The sequence below is a fragment of the Ostreococcus lucimarinus genome, chromosome 2 (genome assembly GCF_000092065.1).
Source record: "Ostreococcus lucimarinus CCE9901 chromosome 2, complete sequence".
NCBI lineage: Eukaryota > Viridiplantae > Chlorophyta > Mamiellophyceae > Mamiellales > Bathycoccaceae > Ostreococcus > Ostreococcus sp. 'lucimarinus'.
The window spans coordinates 377,564-404,261 of record NC_009356.1 but is presented as its reverse complement, the minus strand read 5'-3'; the positions used below and the strand labels follow the sequence as shown (position 1 = coordinate 404,261).

At 46.3% G+C, this 26,698-nt stretch overlaps 1 protein-coding gene across 1 annotated transcript in view; it reads left to right on the top strand.

The window, feature by feature from the left end:
* Positions 1 to 4: 4 nt before the first annotated feature.
* The window catches only part of pks2 (polyketide synthase), a gene marked incomplete at both ends in the record, with an annotated part of 54,582 nt that continues 27,888 nt past the window's right edge, over positions 5 to 26,698 (top strand). Inside the window, one exon of the mRNA XM_001416341.1 lies at positions 5 to 26,698. This exon is cut by the window's right edge and continues 27,888 nt beyond it. Coding sequence (XP_001416378.1) covers positions 5 to 26,698 — 26,694 coding nt within the window.

Here is a 26,698-nt window from a genome sequence, read left to right as displayed (position 1 = left end):
GGTCATGCGACTCCCAAACGTCTCAGTGCGTACGTATTTCCCGGGTCAAGGGTTCCCATACCTCGAGCTATGCACGAGCAACTCGGCGTCGGAACAGTGGTGTGGACACAAAAGAATAACCCATCATTTCACGAGCGCATTTGATCGGCTGTACTGGGGTGTTTTCGATGAGCTTTTTAGTGTTCAGACTGACGCATTCGATCATGACGTTGATTTGAGCTCCTTCTATTACTTTGCTTCAATGCAAAGTTATGGAAAGTGCCCTGAGGAAACCTTGCATACTGCAAAACTATTTCAACAGGCGCGGAGTAGAAGACGGTTTGATCCAACAGTTTATCGACATGGATCTCTGCTTCTTCGCAGACCGCATTTTTCGTATAATGTTTCGAAGATTGCGCCACGGTCAACGGAATATGCATTCAATTTTGCTGGCCAAGGTCTCAGTGCGTTGGATGAAACCTCGATCGATAATTCAGATGCCTATCACATTCGAATACAATGCTATTCAAAATCAATTCCGATGAAAGTAAGATTGATTGATAAATTTGCGGAGTCGTCGATATCATCTTCACTGACCTACATAGTACACTTCAGTACGTTTCTCAAAAGCTCCAAGTTGCTCTTTCGAAAGATTCAACCTTTCTACCATAGTATCGGGCACTCGCAAGGCTGGATCTCACAGGAAGTTTCTTCAAATATTTTTTCGACTGGTGCAAAGTTCACTTACTCTTGGATGCACTGGGCGTATCCTATATTAATTGCAAAGTTTCTTCTATGGTTATCCATTCGGGCAAAGTCCACGGTCAGGCATATGACTGTATTTTGTGACAACGATTTGAGAAATCAGTCACTTTGCAATCGCGTGCACATGTTCGCGTTTCGTGGATGGACTCGTGCAAAAGTGGCTGAATTCGTGGAACGACTGAATACACAGCTTTATCCAGCTGAGCGCATAAGACTCCTTCTCGAGAATGATAATGATAGTTTCATACTGGGAGGGTCAACAACTGGTATTTCGATATTTTTTCTCGTCGCCGAGGCTGAAGCAGAGAGACAAACTGACTTGATTGATACGAAAACCAAAATCAATAAACTGTGCCCAATACTTGTTACCCTCCCATTTCATTATGGTAAAATGCTAGTCGCTTCCAAGTTTGCATTAATGCGAGACTTTCAACAGAGGACGGATTTTTTCAACTGTTCGGGAACTCCATACCAACTCGTAAAAAGTGATTCACGAGATGTTACTAACATGCATGATACTTTCGATGGTACGATACTGTACCCGTGTGCTCGGCTTGCCGAACAAAGATATCGAAGCGATATAGACCTCGCACCAACTGTTGAAGATAACAATATTGCAAAAGAGCAGGTCACGTCTCTTTGTGACGTGCTTCTGTTTGGAATGCCATCGTCACATCGACTGTCTTCGAATCAAAATAACCAGACATGCGCTTTCTCCGGCAAACATCCCAAAAAGTGTGTTGAGAAGCACGATAAATGGCTTGTTCTACAGGCTTTGCAAAGCTGCGCACATTCACTTTCTCCACTTGAATGTGTGTATGAGCCGATTATACATTCACTGGGACTTTCTTCAGCACAGACAGTAGTGATAATCGCTGAAATGAGTGAGTATTTCCAGATTGACTTACCGACAACATTTCTGTATGACTATCCTACGGTCAATGACATCACAGCGTTTATTACGAACACGGATCAGTCAACATATAGACAGTCTACGGAGACGACACAGAACGCGACAGTTGAACACGAATTGCGTCAACACTCTGAGAATCATCTATTTTTGTTAGCTACGCGAACACACGTGCTGGTTTCTACTCAATTGACACAGCTTCTCGAAACAGATCATTATTATCACTTTGATGAAAACTTGTCGTGCGCGATGTGGAAACTGAGAAACGTGTCGAACTTTGATTGGCAAGGTTTCCGAATTGGAAAAGCAGAAGCGATCAGCATGGACCCACAGCAGCGTCTGCTACTACACTGCGTGAGCTCGCTATGTCTACCGAAATACACAATATCTCACACTTCTGTGTTTATTGGAATCGCTTGGATGGAGTATGGTGAGGTCATGCGCACAACCACAAGTGTCCCCGCAAGTGCACTAGATGCTACATCACAAGCGTTGAGTGTCGCTTCTGGACGGATATGCTTCACATTCGATCTCACAGGACCGGCGATGAGTATCGACACTGCCTGCTCCTCGTCCCTTGTGGCAGTCCATCTCGGTGTGGCATCTGTATTTCAGAGTGAGTGCGACTCAACTGTAACGGGTGGCGTGAACCTCATCCTCACCGAGACTACGACGGCCATGTTTCTACGCGCTGGTATGCTAGCGCCTGATGGCCGCTGCAAGACGCTCGATGCGGCCGCGGATGGTTACGTGCGAGCCGAAAGCTGTGATACATTATTACTGAGTCCAACCGCGAATGTCAATAGCGAGAGCGTGTGGCTGTGTGGGACCGCAGTAAATCAAGACGGTCGAACGAGCTCGTTGACGGCGCCAAATGGACCATCGCAGACCAGAGTCATCAAATCAGCCCTGGCAAACGCTTCGACTCGGCCATTAGAAGTGCGGGCCCTTGAAATGCATGGAACTGGGACGCCACTTGGTGACCCCATAGAAGTAGGAGGCGCGATGTCTGTTTTGGGTCAGGCAGAAACTTTACGATTGCATGCAATCAAAACGAACATGGGGCACGCTGAATGTGCTGCCGGTATGGCGGGGCTCATAAGTGCATCACGTGCCGTAGAAATGCAAAGACACACTGGCATAATGCACATGCGCTTACTCAACGTACATGCGTGGCACGCAATGTCAATAAATCCCTCTCAAGAGCCAAACGTTGCTGTGCCGCGATCTGCTTCTGCTTCGTGCCAGCATGTGCATAAAGCAAATGCGAAGACGGGAACGAGCTCGTTTGCATTTCAAGGTACAAACGCTCACGCGATATTATCGGCGACAGCACGAAATTCTGGCTGTTCTTGCAATAGTGTCGCATCCAAGCTATTCTCCTGCAATCAGTGCTGGTTTGCATCTCCAGTGCACAGCTCGGGTGCGTCGATAAAAGTGTGCCACAATTCGATTGTTTCGCGCCTCCATCAGCCGACACCAGTGCTGTCGGACCATTGCATCCATGGAAAACCGTTATTTCCAGCGGCTGGGTACATAGATTACATGGCTCAAGCGTGCGGTACATTTGATTTACACACTGCAATGGTTCAAGATCTTGCGATTGTGAGGCCATTACTTTTGCAGTACCACCAACGTATAGAAGTTTCTGTCCGCGCCATAACCGGTGCGATCAAAGTGGAAACTTCACAAGGTGAGCATTGTCGTGCAAGGATAAAGCATGCATCCAAGAAGTGCGATAGACACAACACACTTTATGTTTTCTCTTCGCAGACATTGAGCCCGATCTTCGACAGTGGGCGTCGGTTGAACATTGCACTCGCTCATGTTGAGACTGCATCAACAAACTTCACATCAGGCCATGTGCCCTCAATTATTGACGCGACTCTGCAGATCAGTGTGGGAGTCATAGATGGACAGAAAGTATCAAAGTGTGTGACGATGCTGCCGACCATAATAAAGTTTTGTAGCACATCTCCTCCTGAGATCACGTCAGTGCGGCGCATAAGTACGCGCTGTAACATTGAATTGGACAGCCATGGTGAGAGTCTTGGCAATCATCTGGTTGGCTGCGTGGTGTTATTCAAAGTGAAATGCAAAATGCTACGCACAAAGGCAAATGGGTATCCACATAAAAATAATTTGAGCAATGGAATCAATATTGTCAAGTACGTGTCAAGATTTTCACCAAGCACAAGCTTAAGACCTTGTACCACTCAAGCACACGCGCGATTTATATCACTGATGCGTGAAAAAATAGTCGCTCATGCGGTGATGGTATTGCACGCCTATGTGCTGCAAATGGAAGGTCGAGTTGAGCTATGTGAGACGAATTCCATCAAGTATCTTGCATCACTGTTCCGATGCGCTGAGACTGAATGCATCAAAGAAAATGTTTCCCTAGTTGTACGGGGTGAAGATGCGCCGTTTCAACACTCTAGCATCCTACTACAGGCTTTTACGCAATACAAAAGTCTGAGAAAATTTCATGTATTGCACCGGTGCCTGAAAGAATCTCTTGCTCAACAGTTGGCGTGCTCTAATCGCAAAATACATAAGATCAAGCTCGATCGTAACAAAAGTGAATTCATAGCCTCCTGCGATCTTAATCGGTCTTACTTCATCATGGGAGGAACAGGAGCTACAGGGCAACTCACTAGTACTTTCCTAATGAGGTACAGCTCACCACATACACTAATGAGTCGCTTTGGACGAACAAACTGTATGCTAAGACAGCATCAGTACAGTGACAGCGTTGTGTCGTTTGTACAATCCTACGTACACACTAATATACAGATAAATCGATACGCTGTGGATTCATTATGCTTTATTCATGCGGCAGGTTGTACATCGGATGCCTTGCTTCTGCGACAAACGCCAGCACGCATTCGTGAAGTCTTTGCTCCTAAAGTTCTCACCATTGACGCTGATCTATACTCAAGCAAACCGCTTTTAAGCGCCATTTTCTTTTCTTCCATAACGGCACGAATAGGTTCACCAGGACAGGCAAATTATTCATGCGCAAATTCTGCCTTGGATACTCTCGCTCAATTTGAGCACACAGCTGGTCGCCCTGTGTGCAGCGTTCAATGGGGCGCCTGGGGGAAGGTCGGAATGGCGATCCGTAATAAGTACATAGAACGAAATATGTCGCGTCTAGGAGTTGGCTTCATGGACCCAAAGACTGCCCTCGCTGCGCTGAAAAGTACCATGCGCAGAATAGAAAATGCACCTCTATCATGTGGCGCAGTGCTCGTCGTATGCCAGAACGCATTCACCAGTGACTCGACGAAGGCTGATTGGCTACTTGAGAAACATACGACCGGCTTGCAAAGTGTGCACACTCGGAAAATTGCTGATAAACAAACAACGCTAGAGCGTCAGAAAAAGTTTACTACGTCAGGCGTGCGGTGTCACACCACCCAGGACTGTCTGAGTTTACTTCATAAGATGGTTTGCACATTGATTGGTTTCGATGTTGACCCTGATATCCCCCTCCACGACGCCGGCTTGGATTCTTTATCTGCGATTGAGTTAGCCAGTAAAATATCGACACACTTCGACAGGCAAGTAGCACCATCTTTGGTATTTGACTTCCCCACCATTTCAAAATTGTGCACATATTTAATGCAAAATGTTGAACACAGCTGTGACGAAGCGCACGGGATAGAAGCACTGTGTCGTTCACCACAAAACGCACCATTTGTGCAACCCAACCTTCAGTGTGTGCTTGCTGTGTCATCTGGAACTTCACATGGGGCAGCGGGCGTCGCAAACTGCGACAGTATTGCCCTCATGCCAACAGCACGGCGCATTTTGTCGGATGAACTTGGAGAAAGCGACCCACGTTTAAAAGTGGGCTGCTTCGTTGAAAGCATCGTGATGTTCGACTGGCAAGGTTTCCGAATTGGAAAAGCAGAGGCGATCAGCATGGACCCACAGCAGCGTCTGCTACTACACTGCGTGAGCTCGCTATGTCTACCGAAATACACAATATCTCACACTTCTGTGTTTATTGGAATCGCTTGGATGGAGTATGGTGAGGTCATGCGCACAACCACAAGTGTCCCCGCAAGTGCACTAGATGCTACATCACAAGCGTTGAGTGTCGCTTCTGGACGGATATGCTTCACATTCGATCTCACAGGATCGGCGATGAGTATCGACACTGCCTGCTCCTCGTCCCTTGTGGCAGTCCATCTCGGTGTGGCATCTGTATTTCAGAGTGAGTGCGACTCAACTGTAACGGGTGGCGTGAACCTCATCCTCACCGAGACTACGACGGCCATGTTTCTACGCGCTGGTATGCTAGCGCCTGATGGCCGCTGCAAGACGCTCGATGCGGCCGCGGATGGTTACGTGCGAGCCGAAAGCTGTGATACATTATTACTGAGTCCAACCGCGAATGTCAATAGCGAGAGCGTGTGGCTGTGTGGGACCGCAGTAAATCAAGACGGTCGAACGAGCTCGTTGACGGCGCCAAATGGACCATCGCAGACCAGAGTCATCAAATCAGCCCTGGCAAACGCTTCGACTCGGCCATTAGAAGTGCGGGCCCTTGAAATGCATGGAACTGGGACGCCACTTGGTGACCCCATAGAAGTAGGAGGCGCGATGTCTGTTTTGGGTCAGGCAGAAACTTTACGATTGCATGCAATCAAAACGAACATGGGGCACGCTGAATGTGCTGCCGGTATGGCGGGGCTCATAAGTGCATCACGTGCCGTAGAAATGCAAAGACACACTGGCATAATGCACATGCGCTTACTCAACGTACATGCGTGGCACGCAATGTCAATAAATCCCTCTCAAGAGCCAAACGTTGCTGTGCCGCGATCTGCTTCTGCTTCGTGCCAGCATGTGCATAAAGCAAATGCGAAGACGGGAACGAGCTCGTTTGCATTTCAAGGTACAAACGCTCACGCGATATTATCGGCGACAGCACGAAATTCTGGCTGTTCTTGCAATAGTGTCGCATCCAAGCTATTCTCCTGCAATCAGTGCTGGTTTGCATCTCCAGTGCACAGCTCGGGTGCGTCGATAAAAGTGTGCCACAATTCGATTGTTTCGCGCCTCCATCAGCCGACACCAGCGCTGTCGGACCATTGCATCCATGGAAAACCGTTATTTCCAGCGGCTGGGTACATAGATTACATGGCTCAAGCGTGCGGTACATTTGATTTACACACTGCAATGGTTCAAGATCTTGCGATTGTGAGGCCATTACTTTTGCAGTACCACCAACGTATAGAAGTTTCTGTCCGCGCCATAACCGGTGCGATCAAAGTGGAAACTTCACAAGGTGAGCATTGTCGTGCAAGGATAAAGCATGCATCCAAGAAGTGCGATAGACACAACACACTTTATGTTTTCTCTTCGCAGACATTGAGCCCGATCTTCGACAGTGGGCGTCGGTTGAACATTGCACTCGCTCATGTTGAGACTGCATCAACAAACTTCACATCAGGCCATGTGCCCTCAATTATTGACGCGACTCTGCAGATCAGTGTGGGAGTCATAGATGGACAGAAAGTATCAAAGTGTGTGACGATGCTGCCGACCATAATAAAGTTTTGTAGCACATCTCCTCCTGAGATCACGTCAGTGCGGCGCATAAGTACGCGCTGTAACATTGAATTGGACAGCCATGGTGAGAGTCTTGGCAATCATCTGGTTGGCTGCGTGGTGTTATTCAAAGTGAAATGCAAAATGCTACGCACAAAGGCAAATGGGTATCCACATAAAAATAATTTGAGCAATGGAATCAATATTGTCAAGTACGTGTCAAGATTTTCACCAAGCACAAGCTTAAGACCTTGTACCACTCAAGCACACGCGCGATTTATATCACTGATGCGTGAAAAAATAGTCGCTCATGCGGTGATGGTATTGCACGCCTATGTGCTGCAAATGGAAGGTCGAGTTGAGCTATGTGAGACGAATTCCATCAAGTATCTTGCATCACTGTTCCGATGCGCTGAGACTGAATGCATCAAAGAAAATGTTTCCCTAGTTGTACGGGGTGAAGATGCGCCGTTTCAACACTCTAGCATCCTACTACAGGCTTTTACGCAATACAAAAGTCTGAGAAAATTTCATGTATTGCACCGGTGCCTAAAAGAATCTCTTGCTCAACAGTTGGCGTGCTCTAATCGCAAAATACATAAGATCAAGCTCGATCGTAACAAAAGTGAATTCATAGCCTCCTGCGATCTTAATCGGTCTTACTTCATCATGGGAGGAACAGGAGCTACAGGGCAACTCACTAGTACTTTCCTAATGAGGTACAGCTCACCACATACACTAATGAGTCGCTTTGGACGAACAAACTGTATGCTAAGACAGCATCAGTACAGTGACAGCGTTGTGTCGTTTGTACAATCCTACGTACACACTAATATACAGATAAATCGATACGCTGTGGATTCATTATGCTTTATTCATGCGGCAGGTTGTACATCGGATGCCTTGCTTCTGCGACAAACGCCAGCACGCATTCGTGAAGTCTTTGCTCCTAAAGTTCTCACCATTGACGCTGATCTATACTCAAGCAAACCGCTTTTAAGCGCCATTTTCTTTTCTTCCATAACGGCACGAATAGGTTCACCAGGACAGGCAAATTATTCATGCGCAAATTCTGCCTTGGATACTCTCGCTCAATTTGAGCACACAGCTGGTCGCCCTGTGTGCAGCGTTCAATGGGGCGCCTGGGGGAAGGTCGGAATGGCGATCCGTAATAAGTACATAGAACGAAATATGTCGCGTCTAGGAGTTGGCTTCATGGACCCAAAGACTGCCCTCGCTGCGCTGAAAAGTACCATGCGCAGAATAGAAAATGCACCTCTATCATGTGGCGCAGTGCTCGTCGTATGCCAGAACGCATTCACCAGTGACTCGACGAAGGCTGATTGGCTACTTGAGAAACATACGACCGGCTTGCAAAGTGTGCACACTCGGAAAATTGCTGATAAACAAACAACGCTAGAGCGTCAGAAAAAGTTTACTACGTCAGGCGTGCGGTGTCACACCACCCAGGACTGTCTGAGTTTACTTCATAAGATGGTTTGCACATTGATTGGTTTCGATGTTGACCCTGATATCCCCCTCCACGACGCCGGCTTGGATTCTTTATCTGCGATTGAGTTAGCCAGTAAAATATCGACACACTTCGACAGGCAAGTAGCACCATCTTTGGTATTTGACTTCCCCACCATTTCAAAATTGTGCACATATTTAATGCAAAATGTTGAACACAGCTGTGACGAAGCGCACGGGATAGAAGCACTGTGTCGTTCACCACAAAACGCACCATTTGTGCAACCCAACCTTCAGTGTGTGCTTGCTGTGTCATCTGGAACTTCACATGGGGCAGCGGGCGTCGCAAACTGCGACAGTATTGCCCTCATGCCAACAGCACGGCGCATTTTGTCGGATGAACTTGGAGAAAGCGACCCACGTTTAAAAGTGGGCTGCTTCGTTGAAAGCATCGTGATGTTCGACTGGCAAGGTTTCCGAATTGGAAAAGCAGAGGCGATCAGCATGGACCCACAGCAGCGTCTGCTACTACACTGCGTGAGCTCGCTATGTCTACCGAAATACACAATATCTCACACTTCTGTGTTTATTGGAATCGCTTGGATGGAGTATGGTGAGGTCATGCGCACAACCACAAGTGTCCCCGCAAGTGCACTAGATGCTACATCACAAGCGTTGAGTGTCGCTTCTGGACGGATATGCTTCACATTCGATCTCACAGGATCGGCGATGAGTATCGACACTGCCTGCTCCTCGTCCCTTGTGGCAGTCCATCTCGGTGTGGCATCTGTATTTCAGAGTGAGTGCGACTCAACTGTAACGGGTGGCGTGAACCTCATCCTCACCGAGACTACGACGGCCATGTTTCTACGCGCTGGTATGCTAGCGCCTGATGGCCGCTGCAAGACGCTCGATGCGGCCGCGGATGGTTACGTGCGAGCCGAAAGCTGTGATACATTATTACTGAGTCCAACCGCGAATGTCAATAGCGAGAGCGTGTGGCTGTGTGGGACCGCAGTAAATCAAGACGGTCGAACGAGCTCGTTGACGGCGCCAAATGGACCATCGCAGACCAGAGTCATCAAATCAGCCCTGGCAAACGCTTCGACTCGGCCATTAGAAGTGCGGGCCCTTGAAATGCATGGAACTGGGACGCCACTTGGTGACCCCATAGAAGTAGGAGGCGCGATGTCTGTTTTGGGTCAGGCAGAAACTTTACGATTGCATGCAATCAAAACGAACATGGGGCACGCTGAATGTGCTGCCGGTATGGCGGGGCTCATAAGTGCATCACGTGCCGTAGAAATGCAAAGACACACTGGCATAATGCACATGCGCTTACTCAACGTACATGCGTGGCACGCAATGTCAATAAATCCCTCTCAAGAGCCAAACGTTGCTGTGCCGCGATCTGCTTCTGCTTCGTGCCAGCATGTGCATAAAGCAAATGCGAAGACGGGAACGAGCTCGTTTGCATTTCAAGGTACAAACGCTCACGCGATATTATCGGCGACAGCACGAAATTCTGGCTGTTCTTGCAATAGTGTCGCATCCAAGCTATTCTCCTGCAATCAGTGCTGGTTTGCATCTCCAGTGCACAGCTCGGGTGCGTCGATAAAAGTGTGCCACAATTCGATTGTTTCGCGCCTCCATCAGCCGACACCAGCGCTGTCGGACCATTGCATCCATGGAAAACCGTTATTTCCAGCGGCTGGGTACATAGATTACATGGCTCAAGCGTGCGGTACATTTGATTTACACACTGCAATGGTTCAAGATCTTGCGATTGTGAGGCCATTACTTTTGCAGTACCACCAACGTATAGAAGTTTCTGTCCGCGCCATAACCGGTGCGATCAAAGTGGAAACTTCACAAGGTGAGCATTGTCGTGCAAGGATAAAGCATGCATCCAAGAAGTGCGATACAAGTATGAAGCAGTTCGATTCGCCCACAATCGCGCCTCTTCTCCGCTCAAATGTGCATGTCGTCACGCATTCTATCAGTTCCTATGATCTTCATCACAATGCAGCTAGTCTTTCGAACACATCCGCAGCCTTCATAATAGCAGTCAATGCTGTAATCGGTGACGCAGTATCACAGAAGATTGCGATCAAGGGATTGCGTTGGTTTGCTAGTTGTGGTGTCTCCATCTTTGAGTCTGTTTCCAAGGTGAAAACAGTCGGAAGTTACACAATCTCAGGTTGCAGTATGAGTTTAGACAAACTTTTAGGTTTCGATTCCCAGTTCAAAGCTAGTAGCTTAACGTGCAAAGCGCCCTGCAAAATCCAGAATATCACAATTTTCTATGAATGTCAAGATGCAGACTTTGAACCCGTTCCAAGGAAAATACAAGCATGTTCAGTGATGCAGGTTGCAGCCGATATCGCCTTACTTACAAGCCTAATGCGTCGACACATCGAGCTCATTCATTGTACAAACGCTACCAAACAGCTGCATCAAATTTGCAAGGTAGCGGTGCAAGAGAATATAGTTCCGTCAAACTCATACGTAGATCAACACAAATTTTTCGATAAAACCGTACCTTCAGCCTTATATCTGCGCTTAAGTGACGAGAAAGGTAAAAAAACAGAGCAACTTACGATAATAGGAGGGTCCGGGGGCATTGGAAGGCTGATCCGTACGAAGATGCAATGCATCAAGTTACCGAATCGTTCAGGCAAATCTCAGATTTACGTGCATGAGCGGACGTTTTACATTGAGTGTTTCATGTATGTCTGGCGAACACATAACCATAACTGCATGCTCACTGATAAGTGCTCTTCAATTCGACTCGTGCATGCGGCAGGTTGTACATCGGATGCCTTGCTTCTGCGACAAACGCCAGCACGCATTCGTGAAGTCTTTGCTCCTAAAGTTCTCACCATTGACGCTGATCTATACTCAAGCAAACCGCTTTTAAGCGCCATTTTCTTTTCTTCCATAACGGCACGAATAGGTTCACCAGGACAGGCAAATTATTCATGCGCAAATTCTGCCTTGGATACTCTCGCTCAATTTGAGCACACAGCTGGTCGCCCTGTGTGCAGCGTTCAATGGGGCGCCTGGGGGAAGGTCGGAATGGCGATCCGTAATAAGTACATAGAACGAAATATGTCGCGTCTAGGAGTTGGCTTCATGGACCCAAAGACTGCCCTCGCTGCGCTGAAAAGTACCATGCGCAGAATAGAAAATGCACCTCTATCATGTGGCGCAGTGCTCGTCGTATGCCAGAACGCATTCACCAGTGACTCGACGAAGGCTGATTGGCTACTTGAGAAACATACGACCGGCTTGCAAAGTGTGCACACTCGGAAAATTGCTGATAAACAAACAACGCTAGAGCGTCAGAAAAAGTTTACTACGTCAGGCGTGCGGTGTCACACCACCCAGGACTGTCTGAGTTTACTTCATAAGATGGTTTGCACATTGATTGGTTTCGATGTTGACCCTGATATCCCCCTCCACGACGCCGGCTTGGATTCTTTATCTGCGATTGAGTTAGCCAGTAAAATATCGACACACTTCGACAGGCAAGTAGCACCATCTTTGGTATTTGACTTCCCCACCATTTCAAAATTGTGCACATATTTAATGCAAAATGTTGAACACAGCTGTGACGAAGCGCACGGGATAGAAGCACTGTGTCGTTCACCACAAAACGCACCATTTGTGCAACCCAACCTTCAGTGTGTGCTTGCTGTGTCATCTGGAACTTCACATGGGGCAGCGGGCGTCGCAAACTGCGACAGTATTGCCCTCATGCCAACAGCACGGCGCATTTTGTCGGATGAACTTGGAGAAAGCGACCCACGTTTAAAAGTGGGCTGCTTCGTTGAAAGCATCGTGATGTTCGACTGGCAAGGTTTCCGAATTGGAAAAGCAGAGGCGATCAGCATGGACCCACAGCAGCGTCTGCTGTTGGAACATTCTCAACGTCTATTCCATAGCCATCTATTCAGCATTTACACCGGTATCTCGCTTGGTATTTCATCTTATCCCGAAGTGTCCTTAGGCGCACGCGAGCATTCCTGTGCATATAGTGCATCCGGTCAACATATCAGCGTAGCATCCGGTCGTCTTGCATATATATTTGATATGCAAGGCCCAGCCGTCAGCGTGGATACAGCATGTTCTTCAGCGCTAGTGGCGATGTATATCGCTCGCCGGGAAACCTTGGGATGTCGGAACACATTCGACGCCGTGCATGATATGCTTTGTGGAGGCGTTCATATCATAAGTCCCAGGAATTCGTATCTTTGCTACTTGGCGGGTATGTTATCTGCAGAAGGTCGTTGTAAAGTGTTAGATATGCATGCAGATGGGTATGTCAGAGGTGAGTGTTGCGAATTACAGATACTCAGTCGTTGTAAATCCCATACACAGCGCTGTGTACTCATGGCTTGCACTGTCGCTCAAGACGGACGAACGAGTTCACTCACAGCACCCAATGGAATCGCTCAAGTGATATTGATTTCAACGACTGCACACGCCGCAACTGTCGAAGTTGATCACATAGGTGCCATACAATTGCACGGTACAGGAACTATCCTTGGCGATCCGATTGAAGTCTCATCAACGTTCAAGGCCCTCAGACCGCCGATGAAGGTTAGCCATGCTCCATTGATGGCTCAGGCCGTTAAATCAAGGTCTGGTCATGCTGAGCCGGCATCTGGCTGTGCTTCATTTGCCCATCTCGTCCACTCTTTATCAGAATCAGCCGCTATCGCAATCGTTCATTTGCGCCATTTAAATGCACATGTGAGTGACGTGTTATCATTGAACTCGAAAATTCAATTAGCATTATTTACGAGGGAAAACATGCAGTCTCTTTCACGGACACAGGCGATAAGCTCGTTCGCTTTCCAGGGAACAAATGCTCACGCAATTGTATCAGTAGCACATGATGAGTTTCAAATCAGACGACAACTTGCGTGCAAATCCATCATGTACACTCCAATTGATTGCTGGGGTCTTCAAATCATGGCACCATTCAGAGCGCACGTAACCAATAGAGTTCTTGAGACTGTTTTTTTGCTCAACCATGTTGAAAACCAATTCCTCACTGACCATCAAGTTTTGAACAGAACATGCCTACCAGGGACTTTGCTCGCGCAGATTTTGCGAGAGAGTATGAAAAACATTACGAAAAACCAAACATTACTCTTGCTTCGAGATGTGGTTTTCATAAAACCAGCACATTTTGGAAATGTACAAATTAAAATTTGGCAACGGACGGGAATACTTTCGAATGCAGGAAGTGCCATTAATTGCACATTTTCATTTGCGTTGACGTCTCTGACTCACACTCAACAACGCGTTCATACATACACAAAAAAACATTGCGAAAAACAAAGCAAAATACTAGGTAGAGTTGATTCACAACACCGGCCATCACCTTTCACGATGTCGGCAACTTGTGATGCATGTCTACAAATCTGTCAGACTTATTCAATAACTGCAGGATACCTACCAAAAGCTGTTGAGTCAATAAGACAAAACTGCATGGCATCGCATAGTATGGATGTGATGGACTCCAAGTGCATGATGCAAACCGCATCTGCAGGAGAAGTACATGCTTCGTTCATTTTATATAGCGCGGGGAACAAAACTTCTGCCATGATGACCATGCATGGTTGCACTGCTTCAATCATCAGAATGCGTCACTTATCTAGTTTGATGACGACTGAAAGAAAATCTTGCGGTGCGCTAGATTTCGTTCACAGTGTGTACTACGAAACCGAAAATTCAAGATCTATCCATGCACCTGAGTGGCCATCGAGGCCTGCACTCTTCGGCGTGGAGACTGCCAGCATGATGTGCTTCATGCAGTCAAAATATGTAAAAGTTCAATCACCGGCGCTAAGTAGTGTCGGACATTCACACTTGGAGGCTGTCTTACGATGCATTATGTATGAGGAAGGAAAGCAAAAACGCGTGACAAACTCAACATTTCGGAAGGTCAAAATGCCGTGTCAACTTCGCATATCAGTGCAACAACAGTTCTTGTACCCCAAGATGCAAGTGGCAACCGATTCTAACCAGTCTATTCTCGTTGAAATAAAGCGTTCATTCGCATCGGGATCGAGCGTCAAAAGTATGTTAATGAATGCGAAAGTTGCACATATACCCTTCATAGGGGTAGTCGCTACAAAATTGTCCAAGTCAAGCCTGAATGCTGGTGATGTGATTCTCTGCACAGCATCCTATGAGCAGCTACAAAACTCGTCGCAGTATATTTGGATAGAGATGTCACAAATGCACTTCGTGCATTACTCTTGCCTTCTTTCGCTAGTACGAACACAGACAGAAGAAAGAATTGAACGCGAACGCTTTCGCACAATGTCAAATCACCACACTCAGTGTTCAGTATCTGATGAAGAACTAAACCAAAACATTATTGCGTTCCTGAAACATCTACGATACAACTTACCATCGGAACACTTCATTTCGAACAGGTGCGAGTATTGGGGAATTACAGGTGGCACAGGTGGCATTGGGGTGATGAACGTTGGTTGGTTAGCACACAACCACAATGTACTAGGCATTTGTGTATCATGTAGAAGTGGAAAGTCCGCAAAACCAAAACTCTTTAACCATTGGCGAATCAGTTTAAAACTTAGGCAAGATGACTCGTGCGCCTCTACCACCGTATTACCATACGAAGGAGACACAAACACCTTTGGAATTGTCCACATGAGTGGCGTAACGAAAGACGCTTTGCATGCTTCACAAAATCCTCATTCCATTAGGTCTACATTTGCTCCAAAGACGGGATCTTTCTCTTGTTCTAAAACGCACTTACACCATGCAATGCTTGTTTCAATAGTATTTTCTTCCCTCGCCGTCTTCGGTTCTATAGGACAAGCCAACTATTCCTCTGCGAATGCAACACTTGATATGATGTCGGCACATAAGAAGGCTTCAGGCATGAACATTGTGAGTACTCGATGGGGAGCGTGGAGTGCAGTTGGAATGGCTATTGATACGCGTAGAATTTCCGCAAACACTGCTTTTATGCCCTCAATAAATCCACACCTTGCTTTGGATATCTTGAAAAATCTGTACGTACTTTCGAGCGATATTTTCTCTGCTCCATGTTATTCTGTGATAGGGCAAAAACTACATAATCAAGCGCATCTGGGTTCAGGGTTTAATTCACACGAATTATCATCGAAAGATGACGCTACCATTTATTCCACCAAAGCTGGGGCCGAAGATGAAACTCACGATGATCTTATATCTCTAGAGGGACTCATTTTCAGAAATTTGTCTTCTATTACTGGAATCAATCAAGATGAGAAGTCAATAAATACACCACTTACATCGTTAGGTCTGGATTCTATCGGTATGTCGCAGTTAGCGATGAGCTTGGCTGTAGAGACGTCTCTCAATCTGCCACATACACTCGGTTTTGATTACCCGACGGTAAAATCACTAGCTCGTCATCTTGCAGACCGTTTACAAAGTTCAAGTTCATCATCAATTCAATCACGACAAAGCTTGCGGGTATTGGAAGGCAGTTCTGCGGAGAATCTGGGCAATAGAAGTATCACACTTGCGTCTTTCTACGGCAATATGTCTACTGCAACCTACGACGACGAAGTGACGCTCGTCGACAGCCGGTTCGATTCTTTCTTTGAATCAGGCAACCCACCATTTGCATTTCATATGAATAATGTAAACAATTTTGACGCACACATTTTCGACCTCAATGAACGCACAACTGCGCAAATGGATCCAAGACAACGGACGTTACTCAAGTGCACTTTCGGCTGCATCTACGACGACCAAGGTGTAATCGATGGTCAAACAGGCTGTTTCATTGGTGTCAGTGCCGATGAGTACGGGGCACTTCGACTAATATTCCCACTCAATTTCAGAGATGTGCCCGCTTCGAGCGTTTCCAGTGTCGCTTCTGGACGGATATGCTTCACATTCGATCTCACAGGACCGGCGATGAGTATCGACACTGCCTGCTCCTCGTCCCTTGTGGCAGTCCATCTCGGTGTGGCATCTGTATTTCAGAGTGAGTGCGACTCAACTGTAACGGGTGGCGTGAACCTCATCCTCACCGAGACTACGACGGCCATGTTTCTACGCGCTGGTATGCTAGCGCCTGATGGCCGCTGCAAGACGCTCGATGCGGCCGCGGATGGTTACGTGCGAGCCGAAAGCTGTGATACATTATTACTGAGTCCAACCGCGAATGTCAATAGCGAGAGCGTGTGGCTGTGTGGGACCGCAGTAAATCAAGACGGTCGAACGAGCTCGTTGACGGCGCCAAATGGACCATCGCAGACCAGAGTCATCAAATCAGCCCTGGCAAACGCTTCGACTCGGCCATTAGAAGTGCGGGCCCTTGAAATGCATGGAACTGGGACGCCACTTGGTGACCCCATAGAAGTAGGAGGCGCGATGTCTGTTTTGGGTCAGGCAGAAACTTTACGATTGCATGCAATCAAAACGAACATGGGGCACGCTGAATGTGCTGCCGGTGTGGCGGGGCTCATAAGTGCATCACGTGCCGTAGAAATGCAAAGACACACTGGCATAATGCACATGCGCTTACTCAACGTACATGCGTGGCACGCAATGTCAATAAATCCCTCTCAAGAGCCAAACGTTGCTGTGCCGCGATCTGCTTCTGCTTCGTGCCAGCATGTGCATAAAGCAAATGCGAAGACGGGAACGAGCTCGTTTGCATTTCAAGGTACAAACGCTCACGCGATATTATCGGCGACCGTTTACAGCGCTCTGTATAAGCGCCCTATGGACGGCAACCCACTACTTCTCGACGAAAAGTACTTACTGCACGATTACATGACAGTGGAGTGTAAAGCCTATTACCTAGATTCGTCACAATGGCTAACATTCAAGCAAAGAAATAATATGGATAATGATATCGCACGAATGTCAGATCTACTTTTTGCTGTACATTCCGTAGTTGGTATAACAACAAACGAACGATTGACGATGCTTTCACAAGTAGTGCTGACAACTCATAATGCAGTAAAGGATAATTTGGTCGTACATCTCTGCGAAAGAACTTCTGTGTTTAAAGTTGTAGGGTCGAATGGTGTTAACACTGGTAAAGGCTGCGTGACCGTTACTCCACAGGTACGCGACCGGCGCTTCCTCAGCGTATGTCAGTTCTTCCGGAATTCAATTTCTACATGTCGTGCAATGGAACACACACTTTTTAGCGATACAGGAGTCAAAGAGCAACTGTTAAAGTCGTGTATGCATCATTTTTTGCGTATATCTTGCGCCATGGTTCAGTTCTCAAGATTGTTGAATACCACGTGCGCGCATCGTACAGTTTCAAATAGGAAAATTACACGTACTAAATCTCGAATTCAATCTTCCAATAACTTGATAGAGTGTGAAGAAAGTGCATCACAAATACGAAGACGTGCTAAATTACCGACGCATCAGTACGTGGCCAATTGGGTTTATGGAGCCGCAAAACATCAACGAATTGACGGCACAGATTGTATTAATTTTGGTAGTTTCAAAGCTTCGCGAATTGGAAAGCGTGCCTTTAACCTGGACTTGTGTGACATAGTGCCCTATCAAAGAGTAGAAGACTCATCGTACACATTTGCATCAATTTACGCATCAATGTTCACGTTTTTACCGTTGATAAGCATTGTCTCAAGATCATGCTCATCAACCTGTTTCAACCTGGCCACGCAGCCACGTCCTGCAAGTGAAGCCGCCTGCACGTTCGGGACCATGGAGAGCTTAATTCAGGCATTGCATTTGGAGTATCCACATGTGCAAGTTGCTTTAGCTCCGAAACCAGTATTTGAAAAGTTTACGTTTTTGAGTTGTAGTTCGTGCAAGATGAGAGTTGAGGCTGGTAAAATTTTCACACAGCGATTAGCGCAAGTAAGTTTACGTTCAACCCTCCGCGAAGGACGACAGCGTGAGTTCGCATGGACTTGCTCGCATAATGTTTTAACATATGGTGGAACTCATGGCATAACCGCTCACTTAATAAATAATTTGAAACGCCATTCGCATTGTAATGTTTGTATTGTTGGCCGCACAGGGCGAAGTCGCGTGCTTCACGTGGATCCAACATTTTCCACGGAAGATGACTATCTGACAATATCGAGAGCTTGTGTGTGCAATTTAGATGAGTTAGCAGCCATTAAATCCCGGTTCTGCAAGGATCAAAATAAAAAACTGTCAGTTATACATTCCGCAGGAGTCTTTCAGATGACTCCAGTGAAACACCTGACACCTGCACAGATGATGGCAGTCTTCGTACCAAAAGTCGCAACTTCAGTACAAGCTAAAAAAGACAATACGCCTTGGCTTTTTCCGTCCCACTCACGACAAATAGACATATTTCTGTCGTCAATCAGCGCTGTTTTCGGTCTTGGGAGAGCGGCATCGTATGCAGCGTCAAATGCATACATTGATGAGCTATCACTTTGGTTTCATTCTTTTGGAAGCGAAATTATCTCAATCCGCTTGGGGCCATTTGCGAGTGTTGGTATGGCGTTAAATGCAACATGGGACTCATCCATCTTGGGCCTGACCTCGATTTGCCCCAATAAGCTTTGCAGTATAATATCAAAATGTCATTTGACTCGTGCGCTTCCTGGTGTTTTGGTAGTCAAGTTGGACATGCAGAAATATGACTCACAATTTAGAGTACTGCTGAACCAAACAGAACATAGCCTACAGCAATGGGATCTACTTGACGATCTCCTTGATAGGGTAAAACACCCATCAACTCAGATTGTGAGTGACGACAACTATTTGGAAGCTATGCACGTGGATGTCGTACAATCACATGTAGCTTCAGTGGTGCAGCGCGTTCTAACGGATTTACGGGGATGTAGAAATGGACCATTTTCTTTGGATGAGAGCGTCATGACCAACGGCGTGGACTCAACTTTTGCTTTGGAACTTGCTGATGCACTTTCATCGAAGCTTCATATTGATGTGCCAAAGTTAGTAGCATTTGAGCATCCGACACTCCGATCTTTAATTCGTTTTTTGTCGCAACAAAACCAATGTATGTTGTCCGAATCGCATCAAAATCAAATTTCCATACAAAGGTCTTCCTGCTCTTTGACTACCCAACATAAACGTCATAGTATTGACGTGCGAGTCTACGCTAAGACTTTTCACAGCCAGTCGACAGTAACTCACAAGATTCCGTTGTTTGATGCGATTCAAGGTTTGGAGAAGCGTTGGATCATAGATTTATTCAAATTTGATACCCTAGACGGTGCACTTCCACCAAGTTTTGGTGGATTCATTGCTCAAGTATATCATTTTGATGCCAATACCTTTGATATGTCACGCATGGAAGCTCGTCTCTGCGATCCACAGCAGCGCGTTCTGCTTGGCACTGCCGCATCGTTGCTCGACAAAAAGTATTGCGTCAATGGATGTGCAAAGTCAGTATTTGTCGGCATCACGTCGTCGGACTACGCAAGAATCTTGCGTGATAAGTCTACACTTGCAAACGGATATGAAAGTGCAACGAATGTGTCAAACGTTGCTGCCGGCAGGATTTCTTTCACTTTCAACTTTACTGGACAATCTATATCTATTGATACCGCGTGTTCTTCATCGTTAGTTGCAGTGCACTTTTCATGTGTTTGTGATGATCATTATCGAGATTGTGAACAACTGGCCTTCGGGGTCAACTTAATATTTGATCCAAGAACTTCAATAGTCTGCAATGCAGCAGGAATGCTATCATCAGATGGCAGATGTAAAGCGATGGACGTCGAAGCCGACGGATATGGTCGGGCCGAAAATTATGCAGGCCTGCTTCTTGCAAAACGTCGCGTGGATCACGCTGCATCGAACGATATCAGTGAAAACGTAGGATACTTCAAAGCAAGCAAAATAAACCAAGATGGAAGGACTAGTTCCTTGGTGGCACCGAACGGCAACGCTCAATTTGAGCTAATTCAATCCTGTGCATCGCACTCAGGCATTAATGTCGAAGGAAATGGCGTAGATGAGTCTGAGTTACATGGCACAGGTACGCAGCTCGGTGATCCCATCGAGATAGCTGCAATTCAACGAGTATACTGTGTGGGTCGCTCTCCCGTCGTCTTCCAGGCAAGTAAGACGCTACATGGGCACAGCGAAGCGTCTTCAGGAATCCATGGGTTAGTGATGACACTTTATGATATGCGCTTAAGTAGATTTCTATTGTCTTTGCGCAACATGAATCCAATTGTTCTTGATAGTGTAAAGGAGTATGTGAATGTATTGAGATTCAATCGAGGCCGATGCGCGTTAAACCCAGCCTTAAAATCGATAAGCTCGTTTGGATACTCTGGAACAAACGCACACATCGTGGCTGCTTCAGATGAATGGTGTAAACATTTGGGAACCACTGATATGGAATTTTTATGGCATAGACTAGAATTTAATCAAGCTGAAGACAGTGGAAGTCCGATGATAAACATGCGTGGCCATTTTCTACACTTGAAAGGGACTTGCAAGATAATTTTGTGCATCCACGCTCACATGCATGGAATTGGCGCACACATCGAGAGTTATCTTCAGACCCTTAATATGCTGGGCAATGACGATCGTTTCCTGATCACAAAGTGTATTCATCGCACGAAAACATGCGCACGAGATGTCTGGACTGTCTCTCTAAGTACGCACGATGGAACTTTCAACAGTGCAGAAGCCTGCGGACAGCTCGCATTCGAAGCACGTTTGACTCGATGTGCATCACATTTCACAAGACAATCTCAATCAGCACGGCGATTGTGTTTCCGTCCTTCATCACAGAGTTTGTATGGGCGCACATTGTCAAAATCCGGCCTCGCTCTACCGAGCAAGCTATTTGAAGACTCAAAGACACTTATACATCATCGTTCACGTGAGATGAAATGCATTACCCTACACATTGAACTTTTCTACATGGAGAGGTATCGCAATGAAGTCGGCCATTGGGATGTGCTGGTAGCGCGAAATTCATCTAGTTCCAAGTTCCACTATTTAGAGCACCAGTCAGTATCAAGGTCACACTTGCGCAAAAGAAAAACAAACCATAAGAAACCGGATGTGCCATCTGAGTTCAATCACAACGGTGCCCAACTATCGTTGTACGAAATCGTCTCCGCATGCTACCGCGATGTTAGTTTCCACTCATTTATGAAAGACAAAACTCTCATAGAGAGTGGGATGGATTCCTTAGGGATAACTGAATTTTTTGCTAGGCTTCAACAGCAACTCGGATGTCGCATACCAGCCAGCTTGTTGACTGAAAGTTTATCAATGGAGGAATTGATAAAACGACTCGAAATGAATCAGGTCGCGACTGCAGTCTCCCAAAGTGAAGCTCATGCAAACGTAAAAGACGACAGCGTCCTGGTATCAAGCCAAGAACAAAAAATATTTGTACTGCACTTCAAGCTCTATCCGTCAAGTTGTGCTTACAATATGTCAATGATCGTGGACATCTCTATGGAGAAGGATATAATTGAGGTCTTCAACTGTATGTTACTAAACCATCCAATTCTACGAATGCGTTTTTCCCCCAATGATAGTGTATCCATAAAATCAGGAGAGACAATTTCTTCCATACCAATCTTAAGGTGTGATAGAAAGAATTGTGGTTCGGTTCACCGACGTTCAGAGATCGTCATAGCTGAAGCGAAGTCATATCCATTCGATATTTTCAACGACGCACCACTTCGTTTGTATCGCCTGGGCGAGTCAAAATTGCTGGTAGTTTTGCACCACATTGCTGGTGACGCGCTCTCTTTAGCTATCATCGCCCATGCGTGTAGATCAAACACACTTACATGCGATCGACCTGGGACGTTCGATTCGTACACCTCCTGGTTTCATCACCTGATAGACCAAAAAGATCGTCGTGCACAACTGAGAAATAAAGCGTTGATACACTGGGAGAACGTTCTCACAGAAAATAAGCGAAGTAGTTTCAATGCCTCAAAGCTGCGACATGATTTCATGACTGACCTAAATTCACCAGACATCTTGCGAGGCGCTGGAGTTCCTTTCAAACTCAGTGCAAGCGCAACGCGTTTATTGAAGTCTACCGCAAGAATCTTAGGTACTACTACTTGCACCATTTTGCTTTCTTGCTGGCTAATTGTGATCGCCACCATAACTGAACGCCAGGTTCAGGCATCACGTCTGGCAAGAATCACTCTCGGAAACTCATTCGATTTACGATGCGCAAGTTCACTTTCACAACAATCAACCATAGGGTGTTACGCTGCCGTTGTACCAGGCCGATGTGTGGTCGACATGAACATCAATTTCTCACATATTGTCGCGAATGTGCACCACATGATAAACGCTGCTCGTGAATGCCCTCTAGTCCCCATCAACGATATCATCCATTTGCTTTGCACTCGACATGGATGTGACTTTCATGCTAACAATCCTATGTTTGAGACATGCTTCAGCTTTGTCAGCAATCTGCGTCGATCAAAATGTATGGAGTCCAGAGTAGAGCATTTTCAACAAGCCGTTTTTTCGCTCTGGTTGGGACTTCAAGATTCTCATGCCGACATTAGCGGCACCCTGATGTATGACGAAAGCAAATTTTGCAGAGGCACAGTCGACAATTTGATTGCCTGTCTTGAACATACCTGCCGGTCTTCGTGTGAAGAGCAGTTACATAGTGGGAAAACTCTGTTGAAGAGCCTCATTCTAAAAAGCAGCATACGTATGGAAAGAGGTACTTCTCTCCAACATTCCCACACTTCTCGGCTAATGCGAGCTAGACTGTCGCAATCAATCCAAAAATCACGGAATGAAAGCGCACAGACGAACACAAATGTGAAGACGATCTATATTTCCCAACCTTTATATGTTACTTCGAGCAATGTATGCATATACTTGGATATTGACCAACATATGACCACGTACCGCGAATACATATTCAACCTAATTCCGGAAGTCAGACACTCTCGCCTGCGCGTGTATGCAGTGACGTCAAACTTTTACCTTCGACTTCTTCTCCACTACGTCGTTGCTTCGCTGGATGGTGTACTGCTGGTTCACAGAGACTCAGATAGCATTCCTGATGCAGAAGTTTTGTCGTTTTCACCGCATGTAATATTTGGTTCTACTACGCTCTTGAGAAAGTATGTTTTCACAAGGCCTCCCACTGCACTAGGAAAGAACATCTCGAATATTAGACTACAATATTCTCAAAAAGTCCCCGGGAAAGGATTAGATTATCCATGTATTATGCCTGTCGATACTTCACCCTTTGTAGTGCACATGCACGCTACAGGTCATACAAAACTGACACTTTTCAGCACTCACATGCACTATTCATTTATCAGAAACTTGCAGCTGAGTTTGAGCATTAACTGTACTGATATTTCGTTACACTTTGCAAATAAAGCGGGATTGTTGAACATCACAACGGCGACTGCGGTCTTAAATGCAAAAGGCTCAATTGTCATAAATGAATCCGATTCTGGGACAATTCATCGTTCAATCGCTAGAGAGCGCGTAACTATTCTTATAGCGCCGGAATCTATCGGTGCGTCCATGGTGCGCAGCGAGTTCTCATCTAGCTTTGATGCTTCGAGTCTTCGCCTACTCGTCGTGGAAAACTTGAGCAAACAAAGATATCAATATTTGCTGAAAAGTCTTTTCTCAAAATTTGGCTGTCAGATAATGAGCTATGATAATCCTACGTACGATTCATACAACGCACGATCTCCAACAATTTACGGCAGTGAGATTTTCTATAATACGACATCGATGGCGCACGAGTTACGATGGCATACGACAAGAACCCAACACCCACTGTGTGTGATGAGAGCGGTGACCAATAATGGTGAACTTGCACTGCTGCGCTCTGGGTTTGTGGGCGAGATTCAATGTCTACTAAACCAGCACGAGTGTTTCAGGAGAACGGAATGGACCGACGACGACTGGTTTCGCACATTGGATTTGCTTATAATTGCACACGACGGTAGTAAGTCTGTTACTCCGAGTCGAAAACCAGTAGATGTGTTTCGTCTTAAGAGTAATTCAGCACTGCATAACTCAGCGGATGATATATCGTCTGAGAAAGTACAATTTTCGCCAAATCAAGATGTTCGAAGTATTTCGCATAGTATTTCGCCAATTGAGATTGGTATAGTTGCCACAAGCGGGAACATATTGCAAACGTCGGATGCTATATCGTGTCATCAGGTTTCAAAATTTGATGTTGCAAAAGATTTGAACACTACACTTCACGACGACGGATTATCATACAATTTTGGTAATCATCACGATCTTCGTGGCTTCGACTCATCATGTTTTCGCCTAACACTGCAAGAAATCATTTCGATGGACTCACAGCAGCAGAATCTTCTGTTTTATGCGCAGAAACTGCTATCGTCGACCTCATCGTACCAAAAGACGAAAAACACTAGCTTGGCGTTGGGTATTTCACAGTTTGGCGATGTATCGCTCTCTGTGAATGATCAATCCGTCATGGGTCAGGCCCATAGTGTAGCAAGTGGCAGAATTGCATTCTTCTTCGACATTCATGGTCCGTGTGTATCCGTGGATACCGCCTGTTCGTCTTCACTCGTGGCATTGCACTTGGTTTCGACCTTCTTCGCCCTCACAAAGTGTACATTCGGCCTGCCTGCGGCAGTGAATCATATCATATGTGAAAATGTGACTGATGCGCTTTACAGACTCGGTATGTTGTCGCTCGAAGGTCGATGTAAAACTTTGGATATTTCTGCTGATGGCTACGTACGATCTGAGTATACTTGCCTGCTGGCTGTGGTAGATTTATCAAAAAGCGATTTCTCGCCGGCCCGAGTAGTGCAAGTCTGCGCAACGCAAATTAATCAAGACGGTCGATCGAGCGCGCTTACGACGCCGAATGGTACAAGTCAAGTCAGCCTATTGCGTCAAGCACTACGAAGCTGTCACAAGTGTTCAAACTCATTTAATATTTCTATGCATGGAACCGGCACTGCCCTCGGCGACCCAATCGAAATAAATGCCATTCTTGAGGCAATTCAATCAGCAAAACTCGTGAATATTAATGCTAGCAAGTCAATCGCGGGGCATGCTGAAGCAGCTTCAGGTATGATCAACCTTGTCTTTACAATTCAAGAGTCAACGAATCATTTATTCTCTCAAATTTTACATCTAAGACGATTGAACACGCATATCGTGTGTGATATTGACAGCAGTGGATCTTTGGTTTCGTTACCGAGGGAGAATGTATCTTTGGTGGAGAACTCATCGTTACGTTATTTCGGTACGAGTGCATTTGCTTTTCAAGGAACAAATGCGCATACAATATCACGGCTTTTGGCCTCGCATCACTATTCGGTTCGCTGGTCCACTCTACAGATCGCTGGTAGACATGGTCAATTATCGCAATTATCGTCGTCGTTGAGATGGGCCTGCTCAATGTCCACCGGAAAGACCTCGCAGTCCTTTATCCTAAAAATTGATAGCGTCTTATACAAGCATCACCGAGTTCGTAATAGAACGATATGCCCAGCGACAGTTCTGTATCGCGTCATGTTCTTGGTCGGACATCCTGAGCAGCACACCATGCTGTACCATCCAATACGTCACGCTGTGCAAAGCGTAATTATTTCGACGTCACTCTACTTGGACAAACCCAATGTAGATCTATCATTGAAACTCGATGAAAGCGGATACTGCACCCTCTCCTCAGGTACGAGTACAAGTTTTACCACATCCAACACGGTTTCAAAAGGGTTGCACGTGTGTTATGCGCAAATCTCTGGCATGCTGAGATTGAGTGACTACGGTGCCCCAAGCTTGTATCAGTCGTTTGGAGGCGTAGGATCGGTAGGAAGGACGACCTCCGATGTATTTTGTGGACACAATCGCGCTAAACACGAAGATTGTAGTCTGCAACTGGGCTTTGTGGGCTCCATCAGATCACAGGATCCGCCTCTCCATCTCTTCCTACCGTCCGGAGTGACTTCGTACACTCACAGAAAATCCGAGATTCGTACGAGAGCCATCGTGTCA